The 22286-nt window shown below is 46.7% G+C and overlaps 1 protein-coding gene across 3 annotated transcripts in view; it reads left to right on the top strand.

Moving 5' to 3' along the window:
* AATF (apoptosis antagonizing transcription factor) overlaps positions 1-22286 on the top strand; it is a 109505-nt gene that overhangs the window by 26155 nt on the left and 61064 nt on the right. For all 3 annotated transcript variants that reach the window (XR_009759838.1, XR_009759837.1, XM_061604848.1), the window contains exons 5-8: positions 6152-6266; positions 6915-7134; positions 9143-9307; positions 10414-10497. Coding sequence is in view for 1 of the 3 variants with exons in the window: in XM_061604848.1 (XP_061460832.1) it covers positions 6152-6266; positions 6915-7134; positions 9143-9307; positions 10414-10497 (584 nt within the window). In the remaining 2 variants the exon portion in view is untranslated. The remainder of the gene's footprint in view (positions 1-6151; positions 6267-6914; positions 7135-9142; positions 9308-10413; positions 10498-22286) is intronic.

Below are 22286 nucleotides of genomic sequence, written 5' to 3'. Positions count from 1 at the left end.
GACTAATGACAACAGAAGATTTATGCAACTTTAAAGTTGACAATGAGGACATTGAACTTGTCAAGAATTATCAATACCTTGGCACAGTCATTAACCAAAATGGAGACAGTAGTCAAGAAATCAGAAGAAGGCTAGGACTGGGGAGAGCAGCTATGAGAGAACTAGAAAAGGTCCTCAAATGCAAAGATGTAACACTGAACACTAAAGTCAGGATCATTCAGACCATGGTATTTCCGATCTCTATGTATGGATGTGAAAGTTGGACAGTGAAAAAAGCGGGTAAGAGAAAAATCAGCTCATTTGAAATGTGGTGTTGGAGAAGAGCTTTGCGGATACCATAGACTGCAAAAAAGACAAATAATTGGATGTTAGAACAAATTAAACCAGAACTATCACTAGAAGCTAAAATGATGAAACTGAGGTTATCATACTTTGGACACATAATGAGAAGACAGGATTCACTAGAAAAGACCATAATGCTGGGAAAAACAGAAGGGAGTAGAAAAAGAGGAAGGCCAAACAAGAGATGGATTGATTCCATAAAGGAAGCCACAGACCTGAACTTACAAGATCTGAACAGAGTGGTTCATGACAGATGCTCTTGGAGGTCGCTGATTCATAGGGTCGCCATAAGTCGTAGTCGACTTGGAGGCACATAACAACAACAACATGTTCATGGCCTGGTGCACCTGTCATACTTGCCACAGCATTTCACACTAGGGTTTTCATACAGTGCTGTTATCCAGAGGAGAAAGAGGTAAAAGTCATGTGGACACCTTCCTACCTGGGTGTCCGCAGGAATTTTTCCAGTGTTTGGAGTGTGGGGAATCAAACAGTGAGATGGGGGGCGCAGGCTAGCTTTTCATCAGAACCCGAGAAGACTGGTGCCTGTGCATGTTTTCCTCCTATCTCAGCTTCCATGAATGCTAGAAACTTAAATCTCGTTTTTAAATAGAATCTGGTGTAGTGTGTCTGCACCCTTGTCCGCCACCCCCAGAGGGCAGCCATGCTTCAACCTTCTGAGGTAACGCTGGCGGATAACAATGGCGGCCTTGGAGGAGAGCGGCATTTCTGGAAGAGGCCTCCTCCCAACTTTAGAGGGACGGTGACGCAACGGAGCGGCGGCGTTAAATTCTTTGTTGCCAAAGTTAGAGGCCTTAAAATGTTAAAGCTTATTGTTATTCTGAGTTGATAATCTCTCCCTTGCTTTAATAATTTTTCCTCATGCCTGGCTAGCCCGCGAGTTGCACGATAATCACTCACACAGCTTTGTAATCAATGCCCAAAGTAATAGGATTCCGCTGGCCAACGGCAATTAATAAATTTGTGTCTTTTTTTTCCTCTTTTTTTTTTTATAAAAAAAACCACACTAGCAAGTCGGGCCTGAAATACGACTGACTGGCTTTTGCTCATTTGCATATTTATTGCAGTGGAAAAATTCTTGCGGAATGATTGATGTTGAGCCTGCCTCTTGAATCCCAACCAGTGCATTATTATGAAATGAAAAATGCCAGCCATACAGTTGATTAAAGTTGAAGACAGTGGAATCAGTGTTTTTTAAGATTGTGGGAGAATTAAAGGCATATTTTAATAGATGTTGACAAGAAGTGAACTAACAAAAGCAAAGCAAAGGATTTGCTTGAAAAGATTTAATCAAACGTGTTTCTTAGGGGATTAATTGCCGGGGATGACTAGCACCCGGGGTGGGGTGGGAGGCGGGGAGAGCGTGCGGGGACGGTGGGGAGGAGGTCTGGCTTCTGGGTTTGACTGAGAAGTATTGTTCTTGGGCCAACGTATCGAGCGTTGTGTTTGACCTATGGTTTAGCTCCGGTCTCGGAGCTGTCTGTGAAAAGGAAAGAAAATAACCCCTCTTAATCCTAAATGTCTAAACTGGACAGGAAACAGTGACAGACACTCTGGGTTTTGCATTAATAGCTTGGTTTGACGCGGTGGGGGAATATCTTCCCATTCATAGGAACACAGGAAGCTCTTTGTCCTGAGTCAGGTCTAGCCCAGTATTGTCAACACTGGCTGGCAGCGGCTCTCCAGGGCTTCAGGCACGTGGTCTCTCCTGGCTTGACCTGCAGCTGCCGTTGGGGATTGAACCTGGGACCTTCTGCATACAAGGCAGATGCTCCGCCACTGAGCTACGGCCCTTTGTGTACGTTCGTCATATTTGTGGTAGCTGCAATATTTTCTAGATGTGCGGCTGAGGGGATAAGGCAGGGATGGGGAACCTGGTGCTCTCCAGATATTGCTGGACAACAGTTCCCATCATCCCGCCCTATGGCCATGGTGCCGGGGCTGATGGGAGTTGCGGTCCACCAACATCCAGCCCCGCTCTTTGGGTGAGGACTTGTGCTGTCACCAGTGAGGCGGCAGCTGAAGGATCAGAGGAGGAACCTGCGTTATGCTGAGTCAGGCCGTTGGCCCATCTGGCTCAGTATTGTCTACACTGGCTGGCAGCAGCTCTCCAGGGGTTTTGGGCAGGGGACACTCTCAGAGCTACCTGGAGATGCCGGGGATTGGGGCCTTCTGCATGCAAAAATTATAGCTCTACCACTGAGCAATGGGCCTTCACCTGAAAGTATTATTATTATTATTATTATCATTATCATTATTATTATCTTTATTTATACCCCGCCATTTTTCCAAAACTGGAACTCATGGCGGCTTCCAGATAAAAAATACATATAATTAAAAACATACAAAGTCTACATTAAAATAAGATTAAACTATTTCCAATATTAAAACCATACACACATATAGCTAAAAAAGTTCAAACTAGTTTAAAAACGATATAATAGACATTACCAATGCAGCACCCTTCACGCCCTATCCTTAGCCTTCAATTCCAAAGGCTTGTTGGAATAGGAAGGTCTTTGCTTGTCGGCGGAAGGATTGCAAAGAGGGGGTCATTCTTACCTCCCTTGGAAGGGAATTCCAAAGCCTAGGGGCAGCCACCGAGAAGGCCCTCTCACGCGTCCCCACTAGTCGTACTTGAGAAGATGTGGGTATTGAGAGAAGGGCCTCTCCTGAGGATCTCAGGGCCCGGGCAGGCTCATACAGGGAGATATGGTCAGATAAATAGCCTGGACCTAAGCCGTATAGGGCTTTATAGGTCAACACCAGCACTTTGAATTGTGTCCGGAAACAGACTGGCAACCAGTGGAGCTTTTTTAACAGGGGGGTAGTACGGTCCCTGTAACCAGCCCCAGTTAGCATTCTGGCTGCAGCACGTTGTACCAACTGAAGTTTCCGAACAGTCTTCAGAGGCAGCCCCACGTAGAGCACGTTACGGTAATCTAAACGGGATGTAACTAAGGCATGTGTCACCGTGGCCAGATCCGTAGTCCTCGTGGCTCTGATTGAACGGCTGAATTAAACAGGAATGTAGGAAGTCTCCTTCTGCCAGGGCAGCTGTTGGTCCATCTAGATCAGTGTTGTTTACGCGGACCGGCAGTGTTTCAGGTGGAGAATCTTTCTGGGCCTTCCGTTGCGAACATAGGAAGCTGCCTTAAACTGAGTCAGTCTGTTGGTCCATCTAGACCCAGTGTTGCCTCCTCTGGCGGGCAGCGGCTCCCCAGGGTTTCAGGCTGGAGATATTCCCAGCTCTACTTGGAGACAAGCCTACTCCAACTCCAACTTAGTTTGGATGCTACCTGTTGGAGTTATTGGGCATGACTAATGTAGGTCTGTTGAGTTGTATGCAACCAAGTCCTGCACAGAGCACACCCATTGAAATGAATGAAACTAAGTTAGTCATGTCCATTAGCTGCAACGGGTCTACTCTGAGTAGAACTTGGATGCAACCGCATGTCAATTTTACATGTATTTTTTTGTTAGTGCATCCAAGCTCTTGAATGGGCTACTTTGTGGAATGGCCCATTTCTCTCTAACCTGTATTATTTCAGCCTCTCTCTTTCTCTCTCCGAGCCTCTTCAGTCAGTGGCTCTTAGAGCCAAATGTAACACCTCTGTTGCTGTCTCTTTTGCATATGCTGAGTGTCAGCTGCAGCAGATGTGACACCCACACACCAGTATGCATGCCCCTCTCTCCACCGTAATATATCTTGCGGCGCTTTTTGCCATTCAGGAATAAACATGTGTAATGTGCTTGATGGTGAAAATAATCCCCCACTTTATCTCTGCTTTGTCCCTTTCTCTTAAAAAAAAGGCTGGCCTGCCACTTGTCACGCAGGGTGATACGATGGGTCCTTTTGTACTTCGCTGCCGCCTCATAAGCCTGTTCACGACAAATGGGTTTGCCCTTTATTATTTTTTATTTTAAAAAAACATCAAAATGACAAGCTGAAGGTGTGGTGGGTGAGGGGAGAAAAGGAGCCTGTGTTGGCAAGTGTTCTCCCGCCCCCCCCTCCAAAAATATGAGCTCACAGTAGCCTTGCTGATTTAAATATTAAAAAAGACCAACAAGCATGCACACACAGATTTGTCATATTGGGGGCTAGGTGGCATGACCCAAGGGTCCTGTTCCCTCTGAACCTTCCAGGGGCCACATACTTTGGAAGGATCAACCAACTTGGACCCTGCGATCAGTAGATAAGTACTTGTTAGTGGTGCTACTATGGAGTGGAGGGCTGCCTGGCTGGCGTTGACCTGTGTCAGGGCCTTCTCAGTGGTGGTTCTCTCGTGAGGTGCACCTGTCTCCCTCGCAATTGACTTTCAGGAGGAATTTTTAAACGTTCTTGTTTTCCCAGGCGTTTGTTGGCTGAAAGATGCTGTTCCCGGCAACTCTAAAATAGTTGATTGAAAGAATGTGATTGTTGTAGAATTGTTTTTAGAATGCTTTTGATACTGTGTTAATGATGTGTTGCCTCCCTGGGCTCCTTTGGGAGAAAGGGTGGGATATACATTAACATAATAACACCACTACCAACAATGGTGGGTGTGACAAAAGTGTGTGTGGCCAGATATGGACCGCTCTCAATCCAGGCAAGTAGTAGGTATTTATCTCTGTTCAAGGACACGTTGCAGCCAGTAAAATCACTAGAGCTACAGATTTCTTTATTCGTTTCTAGTCCTTAGGCCATTGCAAAACAACGCTCAACAATATAAAAGTTAGGACAGGACAAGGTAGCAGAAATAGAAATTAACGTGGCCGCAAATAAACAGCACCATGAACAAACTTAGAATTGGTTCTCGGCAATTTCCTTGGCAAATCACTCCTTGCCCCTTAAAATGGGAAAGGTTATTGCTTTTTACAAATATTGAAGTGACTAACATGAAATAAACTACAAGTTATACAAATCTGAATACGAGTACGTAAAACCAGAGTAGACTTAAAACTTGAGGAGGGTGCAGAGAAGGGCTGTTGACGTGGCCTGGGCAGGATCCTGAGGGCTAGCTAGAGGGGTTGCATTTGGCCCTCTGGGCCTGAGGTTCCCCACCAGTGTCTGAAGGCAAGGTGTTGAAGCTCAGAGGCAGATCGCCGGCTTTTCCTGCATAGGGCTCCGAGTTCAGTGTCTGCCCCTTGAGTTAAAAGCCGCGGATGAGGCAGACCGTTCTCTCCCCGAGACCATAGAGAGCTGCTGCCAGTCAGAGAAGAGGATACTAGGCTACACAGACTGACCTGGTTAGAGGCAACTTCTTAGGCTCCCACTCCCTCCTGCTAGGGCAGGGCAGGGGAACTGGTGGTCCTCACAGATGTTTTATTCCCCAGACTCCCAACTCCCATCAGCCCCTGCCAGTGGAGCCAATGGCCAGGGATGATGGGAACTGTAGTCCGCTACCATGTGGATGGCCGTCGGCTCTCCCCTTGCCCACCTTCGTGCCCTCTTTCTCTCTTGCCTTCACTTTAAAATTTCCAGTTCTTTACCACTTCCTCAGTTTCTGCAGAAAACTCTTTGGCCAGAGCGCAAAATGGGCAGACTTGCGCATATTATTCCCATTGTGTAATCTCTGGGTTGTTGGCTTGTTTTTCTTCCTGGATGAAGAAATTAAGGGTCCAGTTAGAAACAGCCTCGCCGTCTTACTGCTGTGTCAAAATTGCAGGCTTGTGAAACTCACATGCAGCCTGCTAGGTCCTCGATTATCTCCCCCCCCCCCAAAAAAAAACTTCCTCCTGTGTTTGCAATGCACCCAGTCGTGACTCCTTGGAGAGGGTTAAATGCTGTTTTCCTTTTGCTCTGCAGATTACAAAGCCCTCAAGGCTTTGCTGAGAACCCTGGTGGATCTCCAGGATGAGCTGTTGCACCAGTACCCGGACACGAGGCACCTGGTTGATGGGCAGCAAGCCAAAGAGGAGAGGTAAATGAAAAACGAGGGTGGGTTTTGTGAGCCTCCAAGATGGGGTTGGGGAACCTTCCTTCCCGGCTTTGTTGAATTCCCTCTGGTTGAAAAGTGGGGAAAGGGCCATAGCTCAGTGGTAGAGCATCTGCCGTGCATGCAGAAGGTTCAGTCCTCGGCATCTCCAGGGAGTGCTGGGAGAAACCCCTGCCTGAAAACCTGGGGAGCTGCTGCCAGTCAGTGTAGACAATCCTGAACTAGATGGACTAATAATGGCCTGACGTAGTATAAAGGCAGCTTCCTATATTCCCAAGTTCCACGGGCAGTCTTCTCAGGACCACATGGCGGTGGTGGGCGGGTCCAAAGACAAAAAATAGGTGGAGCGATGGATGTGACTCTTCGCTTTGTCTGGTAGGCTGGATTCCACCCGTGCAAAAGTTAAAGGCTTCTCTCCCCCAGCCCAGGCAAGCAAGACAGCCAGGCAACAGCGCTCAAGGAGGCCACTGAGCAGGGCTGGGGAGGGGCATGGCTTGGAAAGAGTCACGAGGGCCGGGTAAAGAGGCCCATGGGGCCGCATTCAGCCCTCAGTCCTAACATTCCCCATGCTGACCGTTTGGGGGAGATTTCAGAAGGAGGAAGCGCCCATGTTCTTGATCATTCACATTTCAGCAATGAAGAGGTCTTAAGTGGCAGCCGCAAGGGCGACGAAACCGAGGTGGGAGACAAGGAGAGGAAGAGGGTGCTGGTGAGGCCGCCCAAGCGGAAGCTGGAAATGGACGACTACCCAGAGTTCGCGGCCAAGCGGTTTGCTGACTTCCGGGCCTATCGGAACAGCACCTTGCAGAAGTGGCACGACAGGACCAAGTTGGCTTCTGGCAAACTGGGGAAGGTAAGAGTTGATCCTCTCTCTAATTGCGGGGTGTTGGGGTCGGTGGGTGGGTCAGGGCATATATCACTTGGGGCTTAGCAGCAGCGTAAGATCTCTCACTTTGAAAACCTGGAAGTGTTAAAACAAAACATTTCTTTCATAAGAGTGCATGCTTTGCATGCAGAAGGGCCCAGGGTCAATGTCTAGTTAAAGCAGACTTTCAGGTGGTTTTGGACTCCCATCTGCACCAGCTTGATATAGCCAGTTGATCAGGGATGATGGGAGTTGTAGTCTAACAACACCTGGAGGGCAACACATTTCCCTACTCCCGCTTCAAAAGATTTCTAGAATATAGGACACAGGAAGCTGAGCTTCCTTCTTTAAAAAACATCTCAGCTTCCATATTTTTAAAAAGGATGAGTTTCTAGACCTTAAGACTGTGATAAAGGGCCATAAAGCATGGAGGCAATGCCTGGTGAAATCTCACAGTGAGGGGGGCTGTTTTTGTGTGTTTGGCTTTAATGCCAGGATGCAGCAGAAACAGAATAAATGTCAAAATGCAGTAACATACACTCCAACTTGCATAATATATTCAGATCACAGAATCCAGCTCTTCTGTGTATAATTTATTCAGGTCACGAAATCCAGCTCTTCCCAGTGCAGATTTCTGGGATATTTTTAAGAGAGCAGAGTCGAATGCAGTCTTGGCCATTTTGGTCTCGGTCCTGCTTTTGCAGAGAGGCAACAATAACCATCTCTGTTGCAGGGTCGCTGGGAGAATTGCAACAGGGTGACCTGCAAGCTCCTCAGGGCAATTGCATTGTGTCTTTTAGTCTGCTGTAGTGCTGCCTCGAAACAGCTGGTATAGCACAGTGGGGAGGAGAGCCTGGCTGGGAGTCAAATCCCTGCTTGTATCTCCTGGGCATCAAGGGCCAGCTAAAGATCACCCCCACAGGGAGTGGCTCAGGGGTTACGTGCCCTGCCACCTGTGCAGCCGTGGGCCAGCTGCAGAGTCCCAAGGAGCCCAGTTGCCCCCCAGCGGACAAGGAAGGGGCTGGCTTGTGCAGCTGTGGCAAGCTGAACAGGCCCTAGCCTGCTGGGGAGGACTAGCCTCAGAGGGAGGCAATGGTAAACCCCTCTGAATCCCGCTTACAATGAAATCCCTATTCGTAGGGTCGCCATTAGTCGGGTTCGACTTGAAGGCAGTCCATTCATACGTACTGCTCCCTCTAGCACCGCTGTTGGTGCTAATTAAGAGCTTTGAGTAGTAGCTGGAGGAATGAGAGGAGTTATACAAATAACTGTATAACTCCTGCTGGGAGGAAGGGCAGGATACAAATCTAATAATAACAATAACAATTAATATTGAGCTTGGGAGGGGAAGGCGGATGACTTGCCGTAACAATGTATTAATAAATTTAAAATAGCATGGCCACCCCCACCACTTGGGAAGCCTTGGCTGACTTTTCAGAAAGGAGGGGGAAAGAACTGGGGGAAATGGAAAATGCTGTCTGGTCCAGCCAGCTCAGCCACAGAGCACCTGCTTTGCATGCAGAAGGTCCCAGGTTCAATCCCTGGCATCTCCAGATGGGACTGGGACTGACCCCTGCCTGAAACCCTGGAGAGCCAGTCAGTGTAGACAGTATTGATGTGGATGAATTGATGAGTCTAAGGCAGCCTCCTGTTTTCCAGTGTGAACATCAGTTTGGGTATCAGTTTGAGCACCCAGCGTTAAGAGTTTAATCCCAGTTTTTCATAAAGTGGGGTTGTGCATTTGGAAGTTCTGCTGTGAAACTAGCCTATTAATCCTGATGCTTCTTCCATTCAGCTTTCCTGGGGAACAATATTTATAAATTTAATATAAATAAAAACCCACAAAGATCCCGAACTAAAGCCTCTCACGTAGGAAACGCTTTTCTGCTTATCCACTGGCACAGAAGATTTGGAAGGATGGAAAGCGGGCAGATGTTGGTGTGCTTTGAAGGGCGGCTTTCCTCTTGTCATGTGACACTGCTTAATGTCCTTGCAGGGTTTTGGTGCCTTTGAGCGCTCCGTCTTGACTCAGATTGATCACATTCTGATGGACCAAGAGAGATTGCTCCGGCGGACACGCACCAAGCGGTTGGCATACAGGGTGCTGGGGAAGCCACAGCTGGCCCCCAAGCCCCTTCCAGGGGCTTTGCCGGAACAGATGGTAAGAGGTTTCACCAAGCTGGAGGTTTGATGGGGTGGGTGAGGAAACAAATTGGCCATTGTAGTTCAAAAGCAAGGTAGCTTTCTTGTTCTGAGAAGGCTATTGGAAGAAGGCAGACTGAGGAGGAATTTTCTACGCAATGGATTAAAAGTTTGTAGGGTTTGCAGGATGTCATCCTGCTGGGGTCCTTTGGGAGGAAGGGCAGGGTATAAATTTAATAAATAAGCTGTGGTTTGGGGAATTTGAAACACCAAAGTGATGGTCCATATTATCTGCATGCAGAGCTTGGAAAAGTTACTTTTTTGAACTACAACTCCCATCAGCCCCAGCAAGCATGGCGCTGGCTGGGGCTGATGGGAGTTGTAGTTCAAAAAAGTAACTTTTCCAAGCTCTGTCTGCATGTGCGTGTTTCCCAAAGATTTATCTGCAGGCTTATTAAGAAGACTGAGCTAATATGGCTAGGAGCCTGGATCTAGAGTTAACTGCGATGGCTTTGTAGGCTAGCTGCATATACAGTAGTGCCCCGCTTTATGGCACTTCGCTAATGCGATGGTCTCAATTAGACGCAATTAGACTAAAGCCCCACTCATACGGTGCTTGCTCTGCTTTTACGGTGGTTTTTGGGCGTCACGCACCATTCTATTCAATGAGTTCTGCTTTTCGGTGCTTTTAGCTTTTCAGCGGGGGTCCAGAATGTAACCCGCCGTATGAGTGGGGCGCTACTGTACCTGTTCACCAATAAAAGTAGCTTAGAGCATTGGTCCAGTGCGTGGATCAGGATCCGCAACCATGTCATTGCCTCATTAAAGGTGGGTTGCAACAGTAGCGCTATGACCATACAAATACCTGGTTCCAAAAAGTAAATAAAACGGGTGCCCAAATGCATGTTTGAATTAAAGGTGGACTCTGTCTCTGAAAAGTGTGAAGATGGCTGGACCTAATCATTAAGCTGCTTTGAGTTTGCTTTATAAAGCAAAGTAGGGTATGTCACCTGGGCTTCTCAAGAGCTCTGTGGTCACGAGAGCCACTAAGAAAGCTGCCTTTTGAACCAGATTCCAGCCCAGAGAGTCTTTATGAATGTGTACTTGCTATTTCTGACTGTGTAGGAGGCTCTTCCGCCGGCAACATCCAATGCGCACCTCAAAGATCTAGACGAGGAGATCTTCGATGACGACGACTTCTACCATCAGGTGGGACCATGTTGCATCAGGTGGAGTGTTGAAACGGTTAGGTCACGCCAAAACGAGTTAAGCACCTGCCCTTGCGCTGCTTCACCTAATCAGCTCAGCTTTTTGTGGAAGTAAATTAACTGCAATCTTAGGCCCTCCACCTGCTGAGAGCGCTAGAGCTCCTTTTCCCACAGGGGAGACCTTCACATCAGGAATAGGGAAATTGTGTTTCAGCCTGAGGGCCACATTCCGTGGGAGGCAACCTTCTGGGGGCCGGGGGTGGGGGAGGCACATATCAGTAGTGGGCATGGCAAAAGAAGGTGAGGCCAGACACATGCGAGCGCACAACGCGCGCACATACCACTTGCCATCTAGGCAAGCAAGAGGTATTGTTGCTAGAGATAGGGTGGAGAGCAGGGCCACTAAGGGGTGTGGCCTGGGCAGAATCTGTGGGCCGGAGAGAAAGGCCTGGAGGGCTGCATTCAGCGCATGCGCATGTAACCTATTAGAATTCTGTAAGAGTGTCAACAAGCATATAGATAGAGGTGATCCAGTGGACATAGTGTACTTAGACTTTCAAAAAGCTTTCGACAAGGTACCTCACCAAAGGCTTCTGAGGAAGCTTAGCAGTCATGGAATAAGAGGAGAGGTCCTCTTGTGGATAAGAAATTGGTTAAGAAGCAGAAAGCAGAGAGTAGGAATAAACGGACAGTTCTCCCAATGGAGGGCTGTAGAAAGTGGAGTCCCTCAAGGATTGGTATTGGGACCTGTACTTTTCAACTTGTTCATTAATGACCTAGAATTAGGATTGAGCAGTGAAGTGGCCAAGTTTGCTGACGACACTAAATTGTTCAGGGTTGTTAAAACAAAAAGGGATTGTGAAGAGCTCCAAAAAGACCTCTCCAAACTGAGTGAATGGGCGGAAAAATGGCAAATGCAATTCAATATAAACAAGTGTAAAATGATGCATATTGGAGCAAAAAATCTTAATTTCACATATACGCTCATGGGGTCTGAACTGGCGGTGACCGACCAGGAGAGAGACCTCGGGGTTGTAGTGGACAGCACGATGAAAATGTCGACCCAGTGTGCGGCAGCTGTGAAAAAGGCAAATTCCATGCTAGCGATAATTAGGAAAGGTATTGAAAATAAAACAGCCAATATCATAATGCCATTGTATAAATCTATGGTGCGGCCGCATTTGGAATACTGTGTACAGTTCTGGTCGCCTCATCTCAAAAAGGATATTCTAGAGTTGGAAAAGGTTCAGAAGAGGGCAACCAGAATGATCAAGGGGATGGAGCGACTCCCTTACGAGGAAAGGTTGCAGCATTTGGGGCTTTTTAGTTTAGAGAAAAGGCGGGTCAGAGGAGACATGATAGAAGTGTATAAAATTATGCATGGTATTGAGAAAGTGGATAGAGAAAAGTTCTTCTCCCTCTCTCATAATACTAGAACTCGTGGACATTCAAAGAAGCTGAATGTTGGAAGATTCAGGACAGACAAAAGGAAGTACTTCTTTACTCAGCGCATAGTTAAACTATGGAATTTGCTCCCACAAGATGCAGTAATGGCCACCAGCTTGGACGGCTTTAAAAGAAGATTAGACAAATTCATGGAGGACAGGGCTATCAATGGCTACTAGCCATGATGGCTGTGCTCTGCCACCCTAGTCAGAGGCAGCATGCTTCTGAAAACCAGTTGCCGGAAGCCTCAGGAGGGGAGAGTGTTCTTGCATTCGGGTCCTGCTTGCGGGCTTCCCCCGGGCACCTGGTTGGCCACTGTGAGAACAGGATGCTGGACTAGATGGGCCACTGGCCTGATCCAGCAGGCTCTTCTTATGTTCTTATGTTCTTATGTACATACACCCACCCACCACTAAACAGCGCACGCACACGTGTGCACATGCAATCCCTCCCCCGGCTAAACAGCATTAAAGCTCTCAGGTTCGAGTCGGGCAGTATGACACCCATTACAGCTCCGTAGGGTATCACTAGGGATATGCTAATATTCCACCCAATTCAGATTTGGTTCTGAATTCTCCATTAATTTTCTGTTGTTGCAGATTGAATTTTCGTGTAGTGATTTTCCACACCTATTTTTGGGAACGTGTTTTCTTTTTTAAAAAAATCAGGGCCTAAAATAGTGATATTAATATCAATATTAATATCAATATTTCCTTTAATTTATTGACATTTCCTATAAATATATATATATATATATGTTAAAAATATAGATGTTAATATCAATACTTTCCGAGAGAAAAAGCCCTGGATCAGTAAAAGTAGGAGCTTGGAGAGAAAGAACAAACTCAGATCAACGCAATCCTGTTAGATCAATGGAATGCTTTCAAGCCAGCACTGGCCAACGGGTCCCATCCTTAGATAGTGCCAACAATATCTCTTTGTTAGGCACCTCCTAAAAACTTCTTTAAAAAATCAACCAGGCTTTTTCGGGATAGTGTTGTCGGTTGTTGTTCCTGTTGGCTTTACAGATGGATTTAATGTATTCTTATAGCTCTTAACTTTCCATTTTTGTGTTTCCTTTTTAAAAAAGTTTTTCATAGGGTGGGCAGGCAGGCTATACATTCCTTAAATGAGCAGTCTGTTAATTCACCACGAGGTTTGCATAAAGCACTCATGCTAAGTGAACGCACAGACTAGAGCAGCCATGCTGAAGCCACGATGAACATGATGGCTGAAATATGCCACGTCTTTTTCATATTTGGGGTGAAAGCTGCTTGTATCTCTGTACCCTCTCAGACTAATGACTGCTAGCAGATGAAGCAGCCTTGGCGCTCCAGTAAGGGCAGGTGTGAGGTCAAAACAATGACAGAATGCTATGTTTTGGTATATTGGCAGAGCTAATGTGTGTGAAAGGGCACTGCCTGGAAAATCATTGAAGAAGCAAAGGCCCATTTACACATTTTGTCCCCTTTCCGGACAGATTATGCTAATTCATCGTCTTTGTACGGTCTATGTATTATAGGAATCCACCCACACTTGCTGAAATTAATGTAAATTTATTGGATAATTCCCACTTGCTGATCCAGCTTGCTTGTTGGTATAAAAGGTATTCAAATGTGTAGTTAGTTAAATCTTCGTGGGTGTGTTTGTGTTTGTGTCGGGGAGGCAGAATTATCCACATTACTCCCCACTTACTCACAACGTAATTAACGTAGCCTATGCATGTAAGACTATGTATAATGTACAAAAATATATAATGGGTTGCATTCAAAGAAGTGGAAGCAGAATTCTGCTTGTGCAGTGGGGCTTTCCTGCCTCTGCCCCCCTTCAACTACTGCTGAGGATTGAGGGACCCCTTGGAACAGGGGAGGGGGCTGTACCCATTCAAAAAAGTGGGGAAATTTGGTGGGCTGCCTTGTGCAAGTGGGAGTACCTCTCTGCTTTTGCAAGCTATCTCTGGATCCAAGCCACCGCACATAAGCATAGTTTATTAGAAAAACAGTTAAACATTCTAAAACACAGGTACAGTTAAAAACATTATTTCGTCAGTGACCTTCGGGTTGCCAGGAACAGTCCCCTTAAGCCATAAGAAATGCCTGAGTAAACAGTAATGTTTTCAAACATTATGCAGTAGTATAAAAGCATGTAAAAACAGGAATTCAGGGAATTCAAACAAATAAAAACGGTGTGATTTTATATGTCCAAGAAAGTCTGATCAAAAAGATACTTACTTATATTTATAGACTGCTTACTGTCTGAAAGATCTCAAAGTGGTTTCCATAAAATACACAAGTTACAATAAAAACCACATGAAATTAATTTACAAAGCAAAATACATGAACAATATCCATACATAATATAAAAGTCAAAGAGGCAGATAAGAGAAATAACCACCAACATAACACACTCGTACAACCACTCACCATCCATTCCGTACAACCACTACCATCATTCACTACCTCAAACATATCAACCACCCACTCATACATCAACCACCCACTCTCAGCAATGTTGCAACAACTCACAGACAAAGAATCCCTACCAAGCGTACACCTGCAAGAGACCCTTCCCATCTCTGAAGCACTAAAGGACTCGTGCCCCATAGCCACAGAAGACTCAGTAGGCGCTGAAAAGATAACAGAGATAGTGCCTGTCTAATATTCAGGGGGAGGGAATTCCAAATGGTAGGTGCCACAACACCTAAGGTCTGCTTCCTGTGTTGTGTGGAATGGACCTCCTGATAAGATGGTATCTGCAGGAGGCCCTCACCTGCAGAGTGTAGTGATAGACTGGATATATAAGGGATAAGACGATCTTTCAAGTATTCTGGTCCCAAGCTGTATAGGGCTTTGTACACCAAAACCAGAACCTTGAACTTAGCCCGGTAGCTAATGGGCATCCAGTGCAATTCTTTCAGCAGCGGAGTGACATGTTGGCAATACCCTGCCTGAGTGAGCAGTCACGCCGCTACATTTTGCATCAGCTACAGCTTCTGGAGCAACCTCAAGGGCAGCTTCACATAGAACGCATTACTGTAATCCAACCTGGAAGTTATCAGTGCATGGACCACAGTGGGTCAGGCTATCCCGGTCCAGAAATGCCCGCAGCTCTCTTACCAGCCAAAGCTGGTAAAAGGCACTCTTAGTCACTGAGGTCACCTGGGCCTCTAGCGACAAAGATGGATCCAGGAGCACCCCCAGATTACAGACCTGCTCTTTCAGAGGGAGTACAACCCCATCCAAAGCAGGCAACTGACCAATTATCCAGACTTGGGAGCCACGAACCCACAGTGCCTCCGTCTTGCTAGGATTCAGATGCAGTTTTTTGGCCCTCATCCAGCCCACCTCTGAGTCCAGGCACTGGTCCAGGGTTTGCACGGCCTTTCCTGATTCAAATGTTTCTGAGAAACAGAGCTGGGTATCATCAGCGTACTGCTGACACCTCGCCCCAAATTTCCAGATGAATTGTAGCTCCGGAAAGGGAATAGGGCTACTAACAACTCTCAGTACCCATAACAAGAGTTCCCAGCATTCTTTGAGGGAAGCCATTGACTGCTTAAAGTGGTATGACACTGCTTTAAATGTATGAAGTGGATGTGGCCAAAGTTCTACTCGAAATAGACCCACTGAAATTAATAGGCATAAGTTAGTCCCCTGGAGTTATCTCCAGTCAACTAGTCAGGAATCTCTCAGTCCACATTCACACCAAACGTTTATTCCACTACTATTCCATTTTAAACAGTCCTGGCTTCCCCCAAAGGATCTTGGGAAGTGTAGTTTGCGAAGGGTGCTGAGAATTGTTAGGAGATCCCCTCTTCCCCTCACACAACTGCAGTTCCCAGAGTTCCTTGGGAAGAGGGATTGGTTGTTGAACAGCTTTGGGAACTGTAGCTCTGTGAGGGGAACAGGGGTCTCCTAACAACTCTCAGCATCCTTAACAAACTACAATTCCCAGGGTTCTTTAGGTGAAGCCGTGATGGTCTAAAGTGGTATACAAGCACTTTAAATGTATAGCGCAGATGTGGCCTCTTGCGTCTGCGTTGCTGCTGGATTCGAGGGTCATGATGGAGAGGCGGTGAGGGGGGATCCACTGCTGCAGCCTCCTGTTCTTGCAGGTGGTCCCTGCTCCAGTGAGGGATATGCATATGACAGCCTGCTTTGAGCTTCCATGTAGCATCGAGATGGATCGCCCCGGCTGGCTGGCTTGTTATTATCGGAACCTCTTCAGCGTGCAAAGTGCCCAGCACAATGCAGCATGCAATTAAGTGTGCTTAAGCTGCATTGATTTAATTTGGGGCTGGGACTATTCTCAGCCATGTACTCAGTTGTGCCCATTCCCTCCTCTTTCCCTCGCAAAAAGCCCTGAATTTGCTTTGCAACTGTCCTGTATTTTGTGTCTTTTTGGAACATGGAAGAGAGAGAGAGGGGCGTGGCTTGCCCGATGCGCACCGGAAATCGGACACTGTGCTGGTTTCAAAATGCATGTTTAATACAGCTGTTTTTGACCTTTTAAAAAGGGTGTGGGGAACCTTTTTTGGCCCAGTGAGCAAGACCTTTATCTCCCCCACAGGCCCTCCCACCTGCCAGTCACCTGACATCACAGTGATGTCATGTGACTGATATGTGGGCAGCCCCACCCACCAGTCGACACACTGGGGGAGGCAAATCAGCACCAAGCAGGATTAACCTCTGCTGAGGAGCGGAGAGTTCAGTCCTTCTCTCTGCAGGGGTCTAACCAGGATTTTACCCCCTCGTGCACACTCATCAGCTGACGAGTGGGGGTTAAATCCTGTGGCTCTGGCTTCATGCACCAGTTCCCTTTTGCTGGAATATGATTAAAAATGTACTCATCACCCTGAGTTCAAGTGCCTGCGAGGCCAACTTTGCACATGAACATTTGCTAATAAAACGTTGAAGCCAAAAAGAGAAGCAATTGACCTGACAGAGAGAAGGCAGGGGTGGCTTTGACGACAGCGATGAATGAGGGTTCAGGAAGAGATGGCTGAGGGTTTTTTAAAGCCCTAGAATCAATGCTATTTATTGTTTATTTCCTGCATTCTGATTTCAGTCAGACGGACGTGCAGTTAATTGGGGTTTCCAGGGTTAATCTAAATTAAAACTTGAACTAATAGAGGTCTTGGAAAGAAGAGGAACCACCTGAGTTTAAAACAATGGAAGCTGCCAGGCATTGCTCTGTGTGCTTTTCCTCAAATGTGTGGGACGGGGGCTGGCAGAGAGAAGGGAGGAAGCGGGCTAAAGAACAGCAACGGATGTCCGAGTGCTTTCCAAATGAACGAGTGAATGACAGGTGTGCAAATAGTGGGTGACTTTTTTTAAAACAACAACAGAAAACTGCCTTTGGGGGCGACTTAAACACTGCACGCTCGGTGTTCCGACTCGCTGCTGTTAGCGTGCACCTGCCGAACAGCGAAAGAGAGGCAGGGGCACCTTTCCAGGTGCTTCCAACATCTGGCGGCTCAGCAGGGGCTGGTCCTGACTCCCAGCCACCCTACTGTTTTGAAATATGGTCCTTGGGAAGTGTGGCGGCTTCAATCACTTTCCCCAGATTTGGCAGCGGGCTGCGACAGCTTTATCCGCGCCTCGTACATCACGCGCAAGACATCTGTTCGGCCGAAAGGCAGTTAGACACACCTTCATTTTCTTTTCTGTTTTGCTTCTCTGCACCCCCTCTCTCAAACAGCCCACAGTCCATTCTCTCTCCCCCTTCCTATCCCTAATACGCTGCTTCTTGGGAGAGATGATCTGCTAAAAAGATTAGCACTTCATTGTGTCCCAAGTAATTGAGGAGATGCCAGCCCACCTTGACAGGCACCACGGAACACTTGTTCCACCGGCCTGGTTGATTCCCTTCTGCTGAGCACAATTTGGCCCAGACAATTGGACCTTATTTGGCGATAAGGCCGTGAAGGGTGTTTTCCGTCAACATAGAAAGCTGCCTTACCCTGAGTCAGACCGTTGGTCCCTTTAGCCCATTACTGTCTACACTAACTGGCAGCAACTCCCAGATTTCAGGCTCTTTCTTTCCCAGCCCTACCTGGAGATGCTGGGATTGAACCTGGGACCTTCTGCATGCCAAGCAGATGTCCTTCCACTGAGCGACGGCCCTTCCACATGAATTGGCTTCATGCAGGGTCTTCCTTTTGATTTGTCTGGGGAGCAAAGAGCAGGGAAGCTGCTTTTGGGGGATGTGTTGGGGAAGAGCGCAGTCAGGTATAGTTGACTTGAGACCATAGGCCGAGTGCCCAGGCCTGCCTCTCCCCACCTGAACCTATCCAGACCTTCCGATCATCATCTCCGTGTGCTTCCTCCTCTGAGGGAGGTGCAGAGAGGCTCCCTGTTTGCAGAATGCTCTCCCCAGAGAAGGAGCCCGGCACCATCATTGCCAGCATTTAGGCTTATAAGAATATTATCATAGAGTTGGAAGGGACCTATAAGGCCATCAAGTCCAACCCCCTGCTCAATGCCAGAATCCAAATCAAAGCATAAGAGCCTGGCTGCTGGATCAGACCAGAGGCCCATCTGTAGTCCAGCATCCTGTTCTCACAGTGGCCAACCTGATGTCCACAAGCGGAAGCTATGCACAACTGCACTCTCCCCTCTTTTGGTTTGAACTTGCCTGATCCTCTTTTTAAAGTTATCCAAGTTGGTGGACATCACTGCTTCTTGTGGGAACAAATTCCATAGCTGAACTCTGCCCTGTGTGAAGAAATCTTTCCTTTTGTCTGTCCTGAATCTTCCAACATTCAGTTTCATTGGATGGCCCCGAGTTCTAGTGTTACAAGAGAGGGAGAAGAACTTTTCTCTATCCGCTTTCTCCACACCACTCATAATTTTACATGCTTCTATCACGTCCACTCTTCCTTGCCTTTTCTCTAAACTAAAAAGCCCTTTCTCTAAGGGTTCTAGGCCAGAGGTTCTCAAACTGTGGTTGGTAGACCATTAAGGGCCTGCAAGCTTCATTCAGGTGGTCCTCAGCATGCCTGTGGGTTTGTGGTGGAAGACAGGAGATGGCGCAGACATCGCATTAAATACTCACCTTGATTTTTATGACCTCTCTTGTTTCTTACATTGTTACAATTTAAATTCTGTGGAATGCGATAAAACGCAATGTATAAGAAATAAAAAAGCCATAAAAATAGAATTAAAAATCATACAGCATCTAGCACAGGGCATTACAGTGGCTATAACAAGCAGAAAAATCGTTTTAAGTAGTCCACCAAGACTCCCAGCAGTTTTCAAGTGGTCTGCGGGGGAACAAAATGTTGGGAACCGCTGCACTAAGCTAAGACATTGCTTACGCTTTTGGTCATTAACTTGGATCGTAGCATGGTGTGACTTTCAGCCTTTGTTGGGGTGGGATAGGAGTCACCCTTTTTTAATCATCCTCTTCACCAGGACTCCTCTTCCCCTTACAGTTCCCAAAGCGGTTTAACACCATTTTTGTCACTCTCTTCTCGACAGAGGCTTCTTCCAGACCCAGCCAATCTTTGATGGGCTGTCACATAGGCGACGGAGCAAATCCTGCTTTCTGTTGCTACAGGGGGGTTGGACGTGAACCACCATGTTCAAATTGCAAGAAGAAGAGGAAAAGAGGTTAAACTTTAGGAAGAGCTTCCTGACAGTATTAACTGTTTGGGCTCTTCTTTGTTGGAAGCTTTTAAGCAGGGGCTGGATGGCCTATCAGGAATCCTGTAGTAGTGGATTCCCTATATAGGTGGTAGGTAGACGTTGATGGTCTGAGGTTCTTTCCAGCTCTGATTCTAAGGGCAGGTCCATACCATAAATATAAAGCACACGACTTCCCTCAAAGAATTGTGGGAAATGTAATTTAAGGGTGCTGGGAATTTGTAGCTCTCTGAAGAAAAAAACCTGCAGTTCCCAGGATTCTTTGGGGGAGGTCATGTGCTTTAAATATATGTTGGATGTGCTTTAAATGTGTGGATCTGTCCAGAATCTCCATTTGAGTTACCACAAATCAGGGACTCTTAACGCCTGCAAGGTGGGGGAAGCCTTTTCATCACTGCTCTTGTTAATTGATTGATTTGTTTATTTCGGTACAAGACCAGCAAATTTAAAACAATAGGATTGTAAACAATGACCAGATCAGGTACAAAATAGTTACAAGAAGTGTTAAAATGCTTGGGCCAAGCTCTTTCTACGTGCCATGGCCGCCACACAAAATCTCGCCACCATATCCGTAATGAATGGATCACGGTCGTCAAGGAAAACATGCACCTGGATATCTTCAAAAGGTCTGAATCTTTTTAAAAGGCAAGGAGATATAAACAAAGTGCGAAGGTCTGTATCAAAGGAGCAGTGTAATATGACATGCTCTACCCCTTCTATCGCTCCAGAACCACAAATACAGACCCGTTCTTTTAGCGGTACTTTCTTATATCTCCCCTCCAATACAGCAGAGGGGAGAACGTTAAATCTGGCCAGAGACAACGCCCTCCTATACTTGGGGATGCTTAAGGAAGTTAAATAAGGCGCGGGTACAGGCTCTCTTACACTGGGCCCTATATTGTTGAACGCCGACAATTGGCTCATATTGTGCTGGAGCTCAATGTCCCTAATACGTAAAGAAATAAGCTCTTTAGCTTTAAAGTATCCCAGTCGTAGTATATCTGGCCATGAGAAACCCATCGACAGCAACTTGGAGTTCATCGTAGGTTTCCAACCCGATTGATATGGATCTGTGAGAGTTAATGGGGCAAGTCCCAGAGGGGAGAAAGTTAACTTTAACCACATATTTATCCTGTATACCCAAGCCCTAGCCTCAACCAACAAGGTACCTAACTCCCGACGTAACGCAACATTTGGCACACAACAAGGTAGACCTAGAATGTTCCTGATAAATTTGGATTGTGCGACTTCCAGGGGGGCATAGTTACCCTGGGTGCATAGTTGTGAGCCGTGTAGGAGTTGAGGTACTATTTTAGAATTAAAGACCAGCATTGCCACAGGGATATATTGACCCCCCTTAGAAAAAAGTGAGAAGCGCCCTAATGATTCTCTGCGCACGTGCAGCAGCGTTTCTTAGATGGAAATTCCAAGAACCCGAAGAGTGAAAGGTCATCCCCAAGTATCTAAAAAAGGGGACTTGTTCAATTCGGTGATTATTCAGTCTCCAACGATGTTTAAGTCTTTTACGGGTAAATACTATGACCTTGGACTTGTCGTAGTTAATTGTAAGATACTGTGTCTCACAAAAGAGACTGAGTGCTCTCAGAAGGCGACGTAAACCCACGCATGTTAAAGACAGGAGAGCGGCATCATCCGCATACAAAAGGGACGACAGTGGTCTTCCCGCCAATATAGGTGGGTGAGCATTTTCCCCAGCAAGACGTTTGATTAGTGGATTAATATAAAAATTGAACAATGATGGCGCAAGAACGCAACTCTGCTTGATCCGATTGTCTGTCGGGATAGGGGCGGTTAACTGGCCTGTACGGTTGCACCTGACCTTTAAATAGGTGTTCTCGTAGAGGCCCTGGATCAGAAGGAGAAGTCGCCTATCTATATTATATTCCCTCAGTTTTTCCCATAGTCTGTTCCTGGGGATCAAATTGAAAGCAGATTTAAAATCAATAAATGCTGCATACAGAGTTCCCCCTGATGGAGACATGTACTTCTCCACAAGGTGCTGTAAGACCAGGCCCTGGTCAAGGGTGGAGTGTCCCACCCTGAAGCCAGCTTGTTCCTCATCTAAAAATTTTTCAGCATCAAGCCACTCCTGGAATTTATTAAGGAGGTGGGAGGCATAAAGCTTACAGATGCTGCTGAGTAAGCTGATTGGGCAATAATTAGCAGGGTTGGAGGGTTTCCCTTTCTTGAAAATTGGGATTACGATAGCCAACCTCCAGTCCTCAGGGATACATGCCGTTCTATCTATGTGCGTAAAAAGAGCAGCCAGAAGCGGGGCCCACCAGTCCACGTTGTCCTTGAGTAGTTCAGGGGGCACATTATCGCTTCCTGGGGCCTTACCCATTTTAAGTTGGTCAATAAGGGAAACAATCTCTGAAACAGAGACTGTAGGCCATTTCGGGAGCACTTCTGGCTTATTTGTCTTCACCTGTGAACAGCCTTTAGTAAGGGGCATGGAGAAAAGCATCCTAAAATGGGATTCCCATACATTAGGTGGAATGTGGAAATCCGCATTTGGAGTGGCAAATTGTCCGCCCCCGGACACCAATCTCCAAAAAGCGAACAAGTTCCTTGTTCTAGCTGCGTTAATCAGGTTTTTCCAATCCTCCCTCCTAGCATGTTTTTTTTTTTTTTAATTAGGGCTTTATAACTTCTCTTAAGCTCAAGGTACTCCTCA

The sequence above is a fragment of the Rhineura floridana genome, chromosome 21 (assembly GCF_030035675.1).
Source record: "Rhineura floridana isolate rRhiFlo1 chromosome 21, rRhiFlo1.hap2, whole genome shotgun sequence".
In the NCBI taxonomy this organism is placed as follows: Eukaryota; Metazoa; Chordata; class Lepidosauria; order Squamata; family Rhineuridae; genus Rhineura; species Rhineura floridana.
This window is presented reverse-complemented; position numbering and strand designations above follow the sequence as displayed.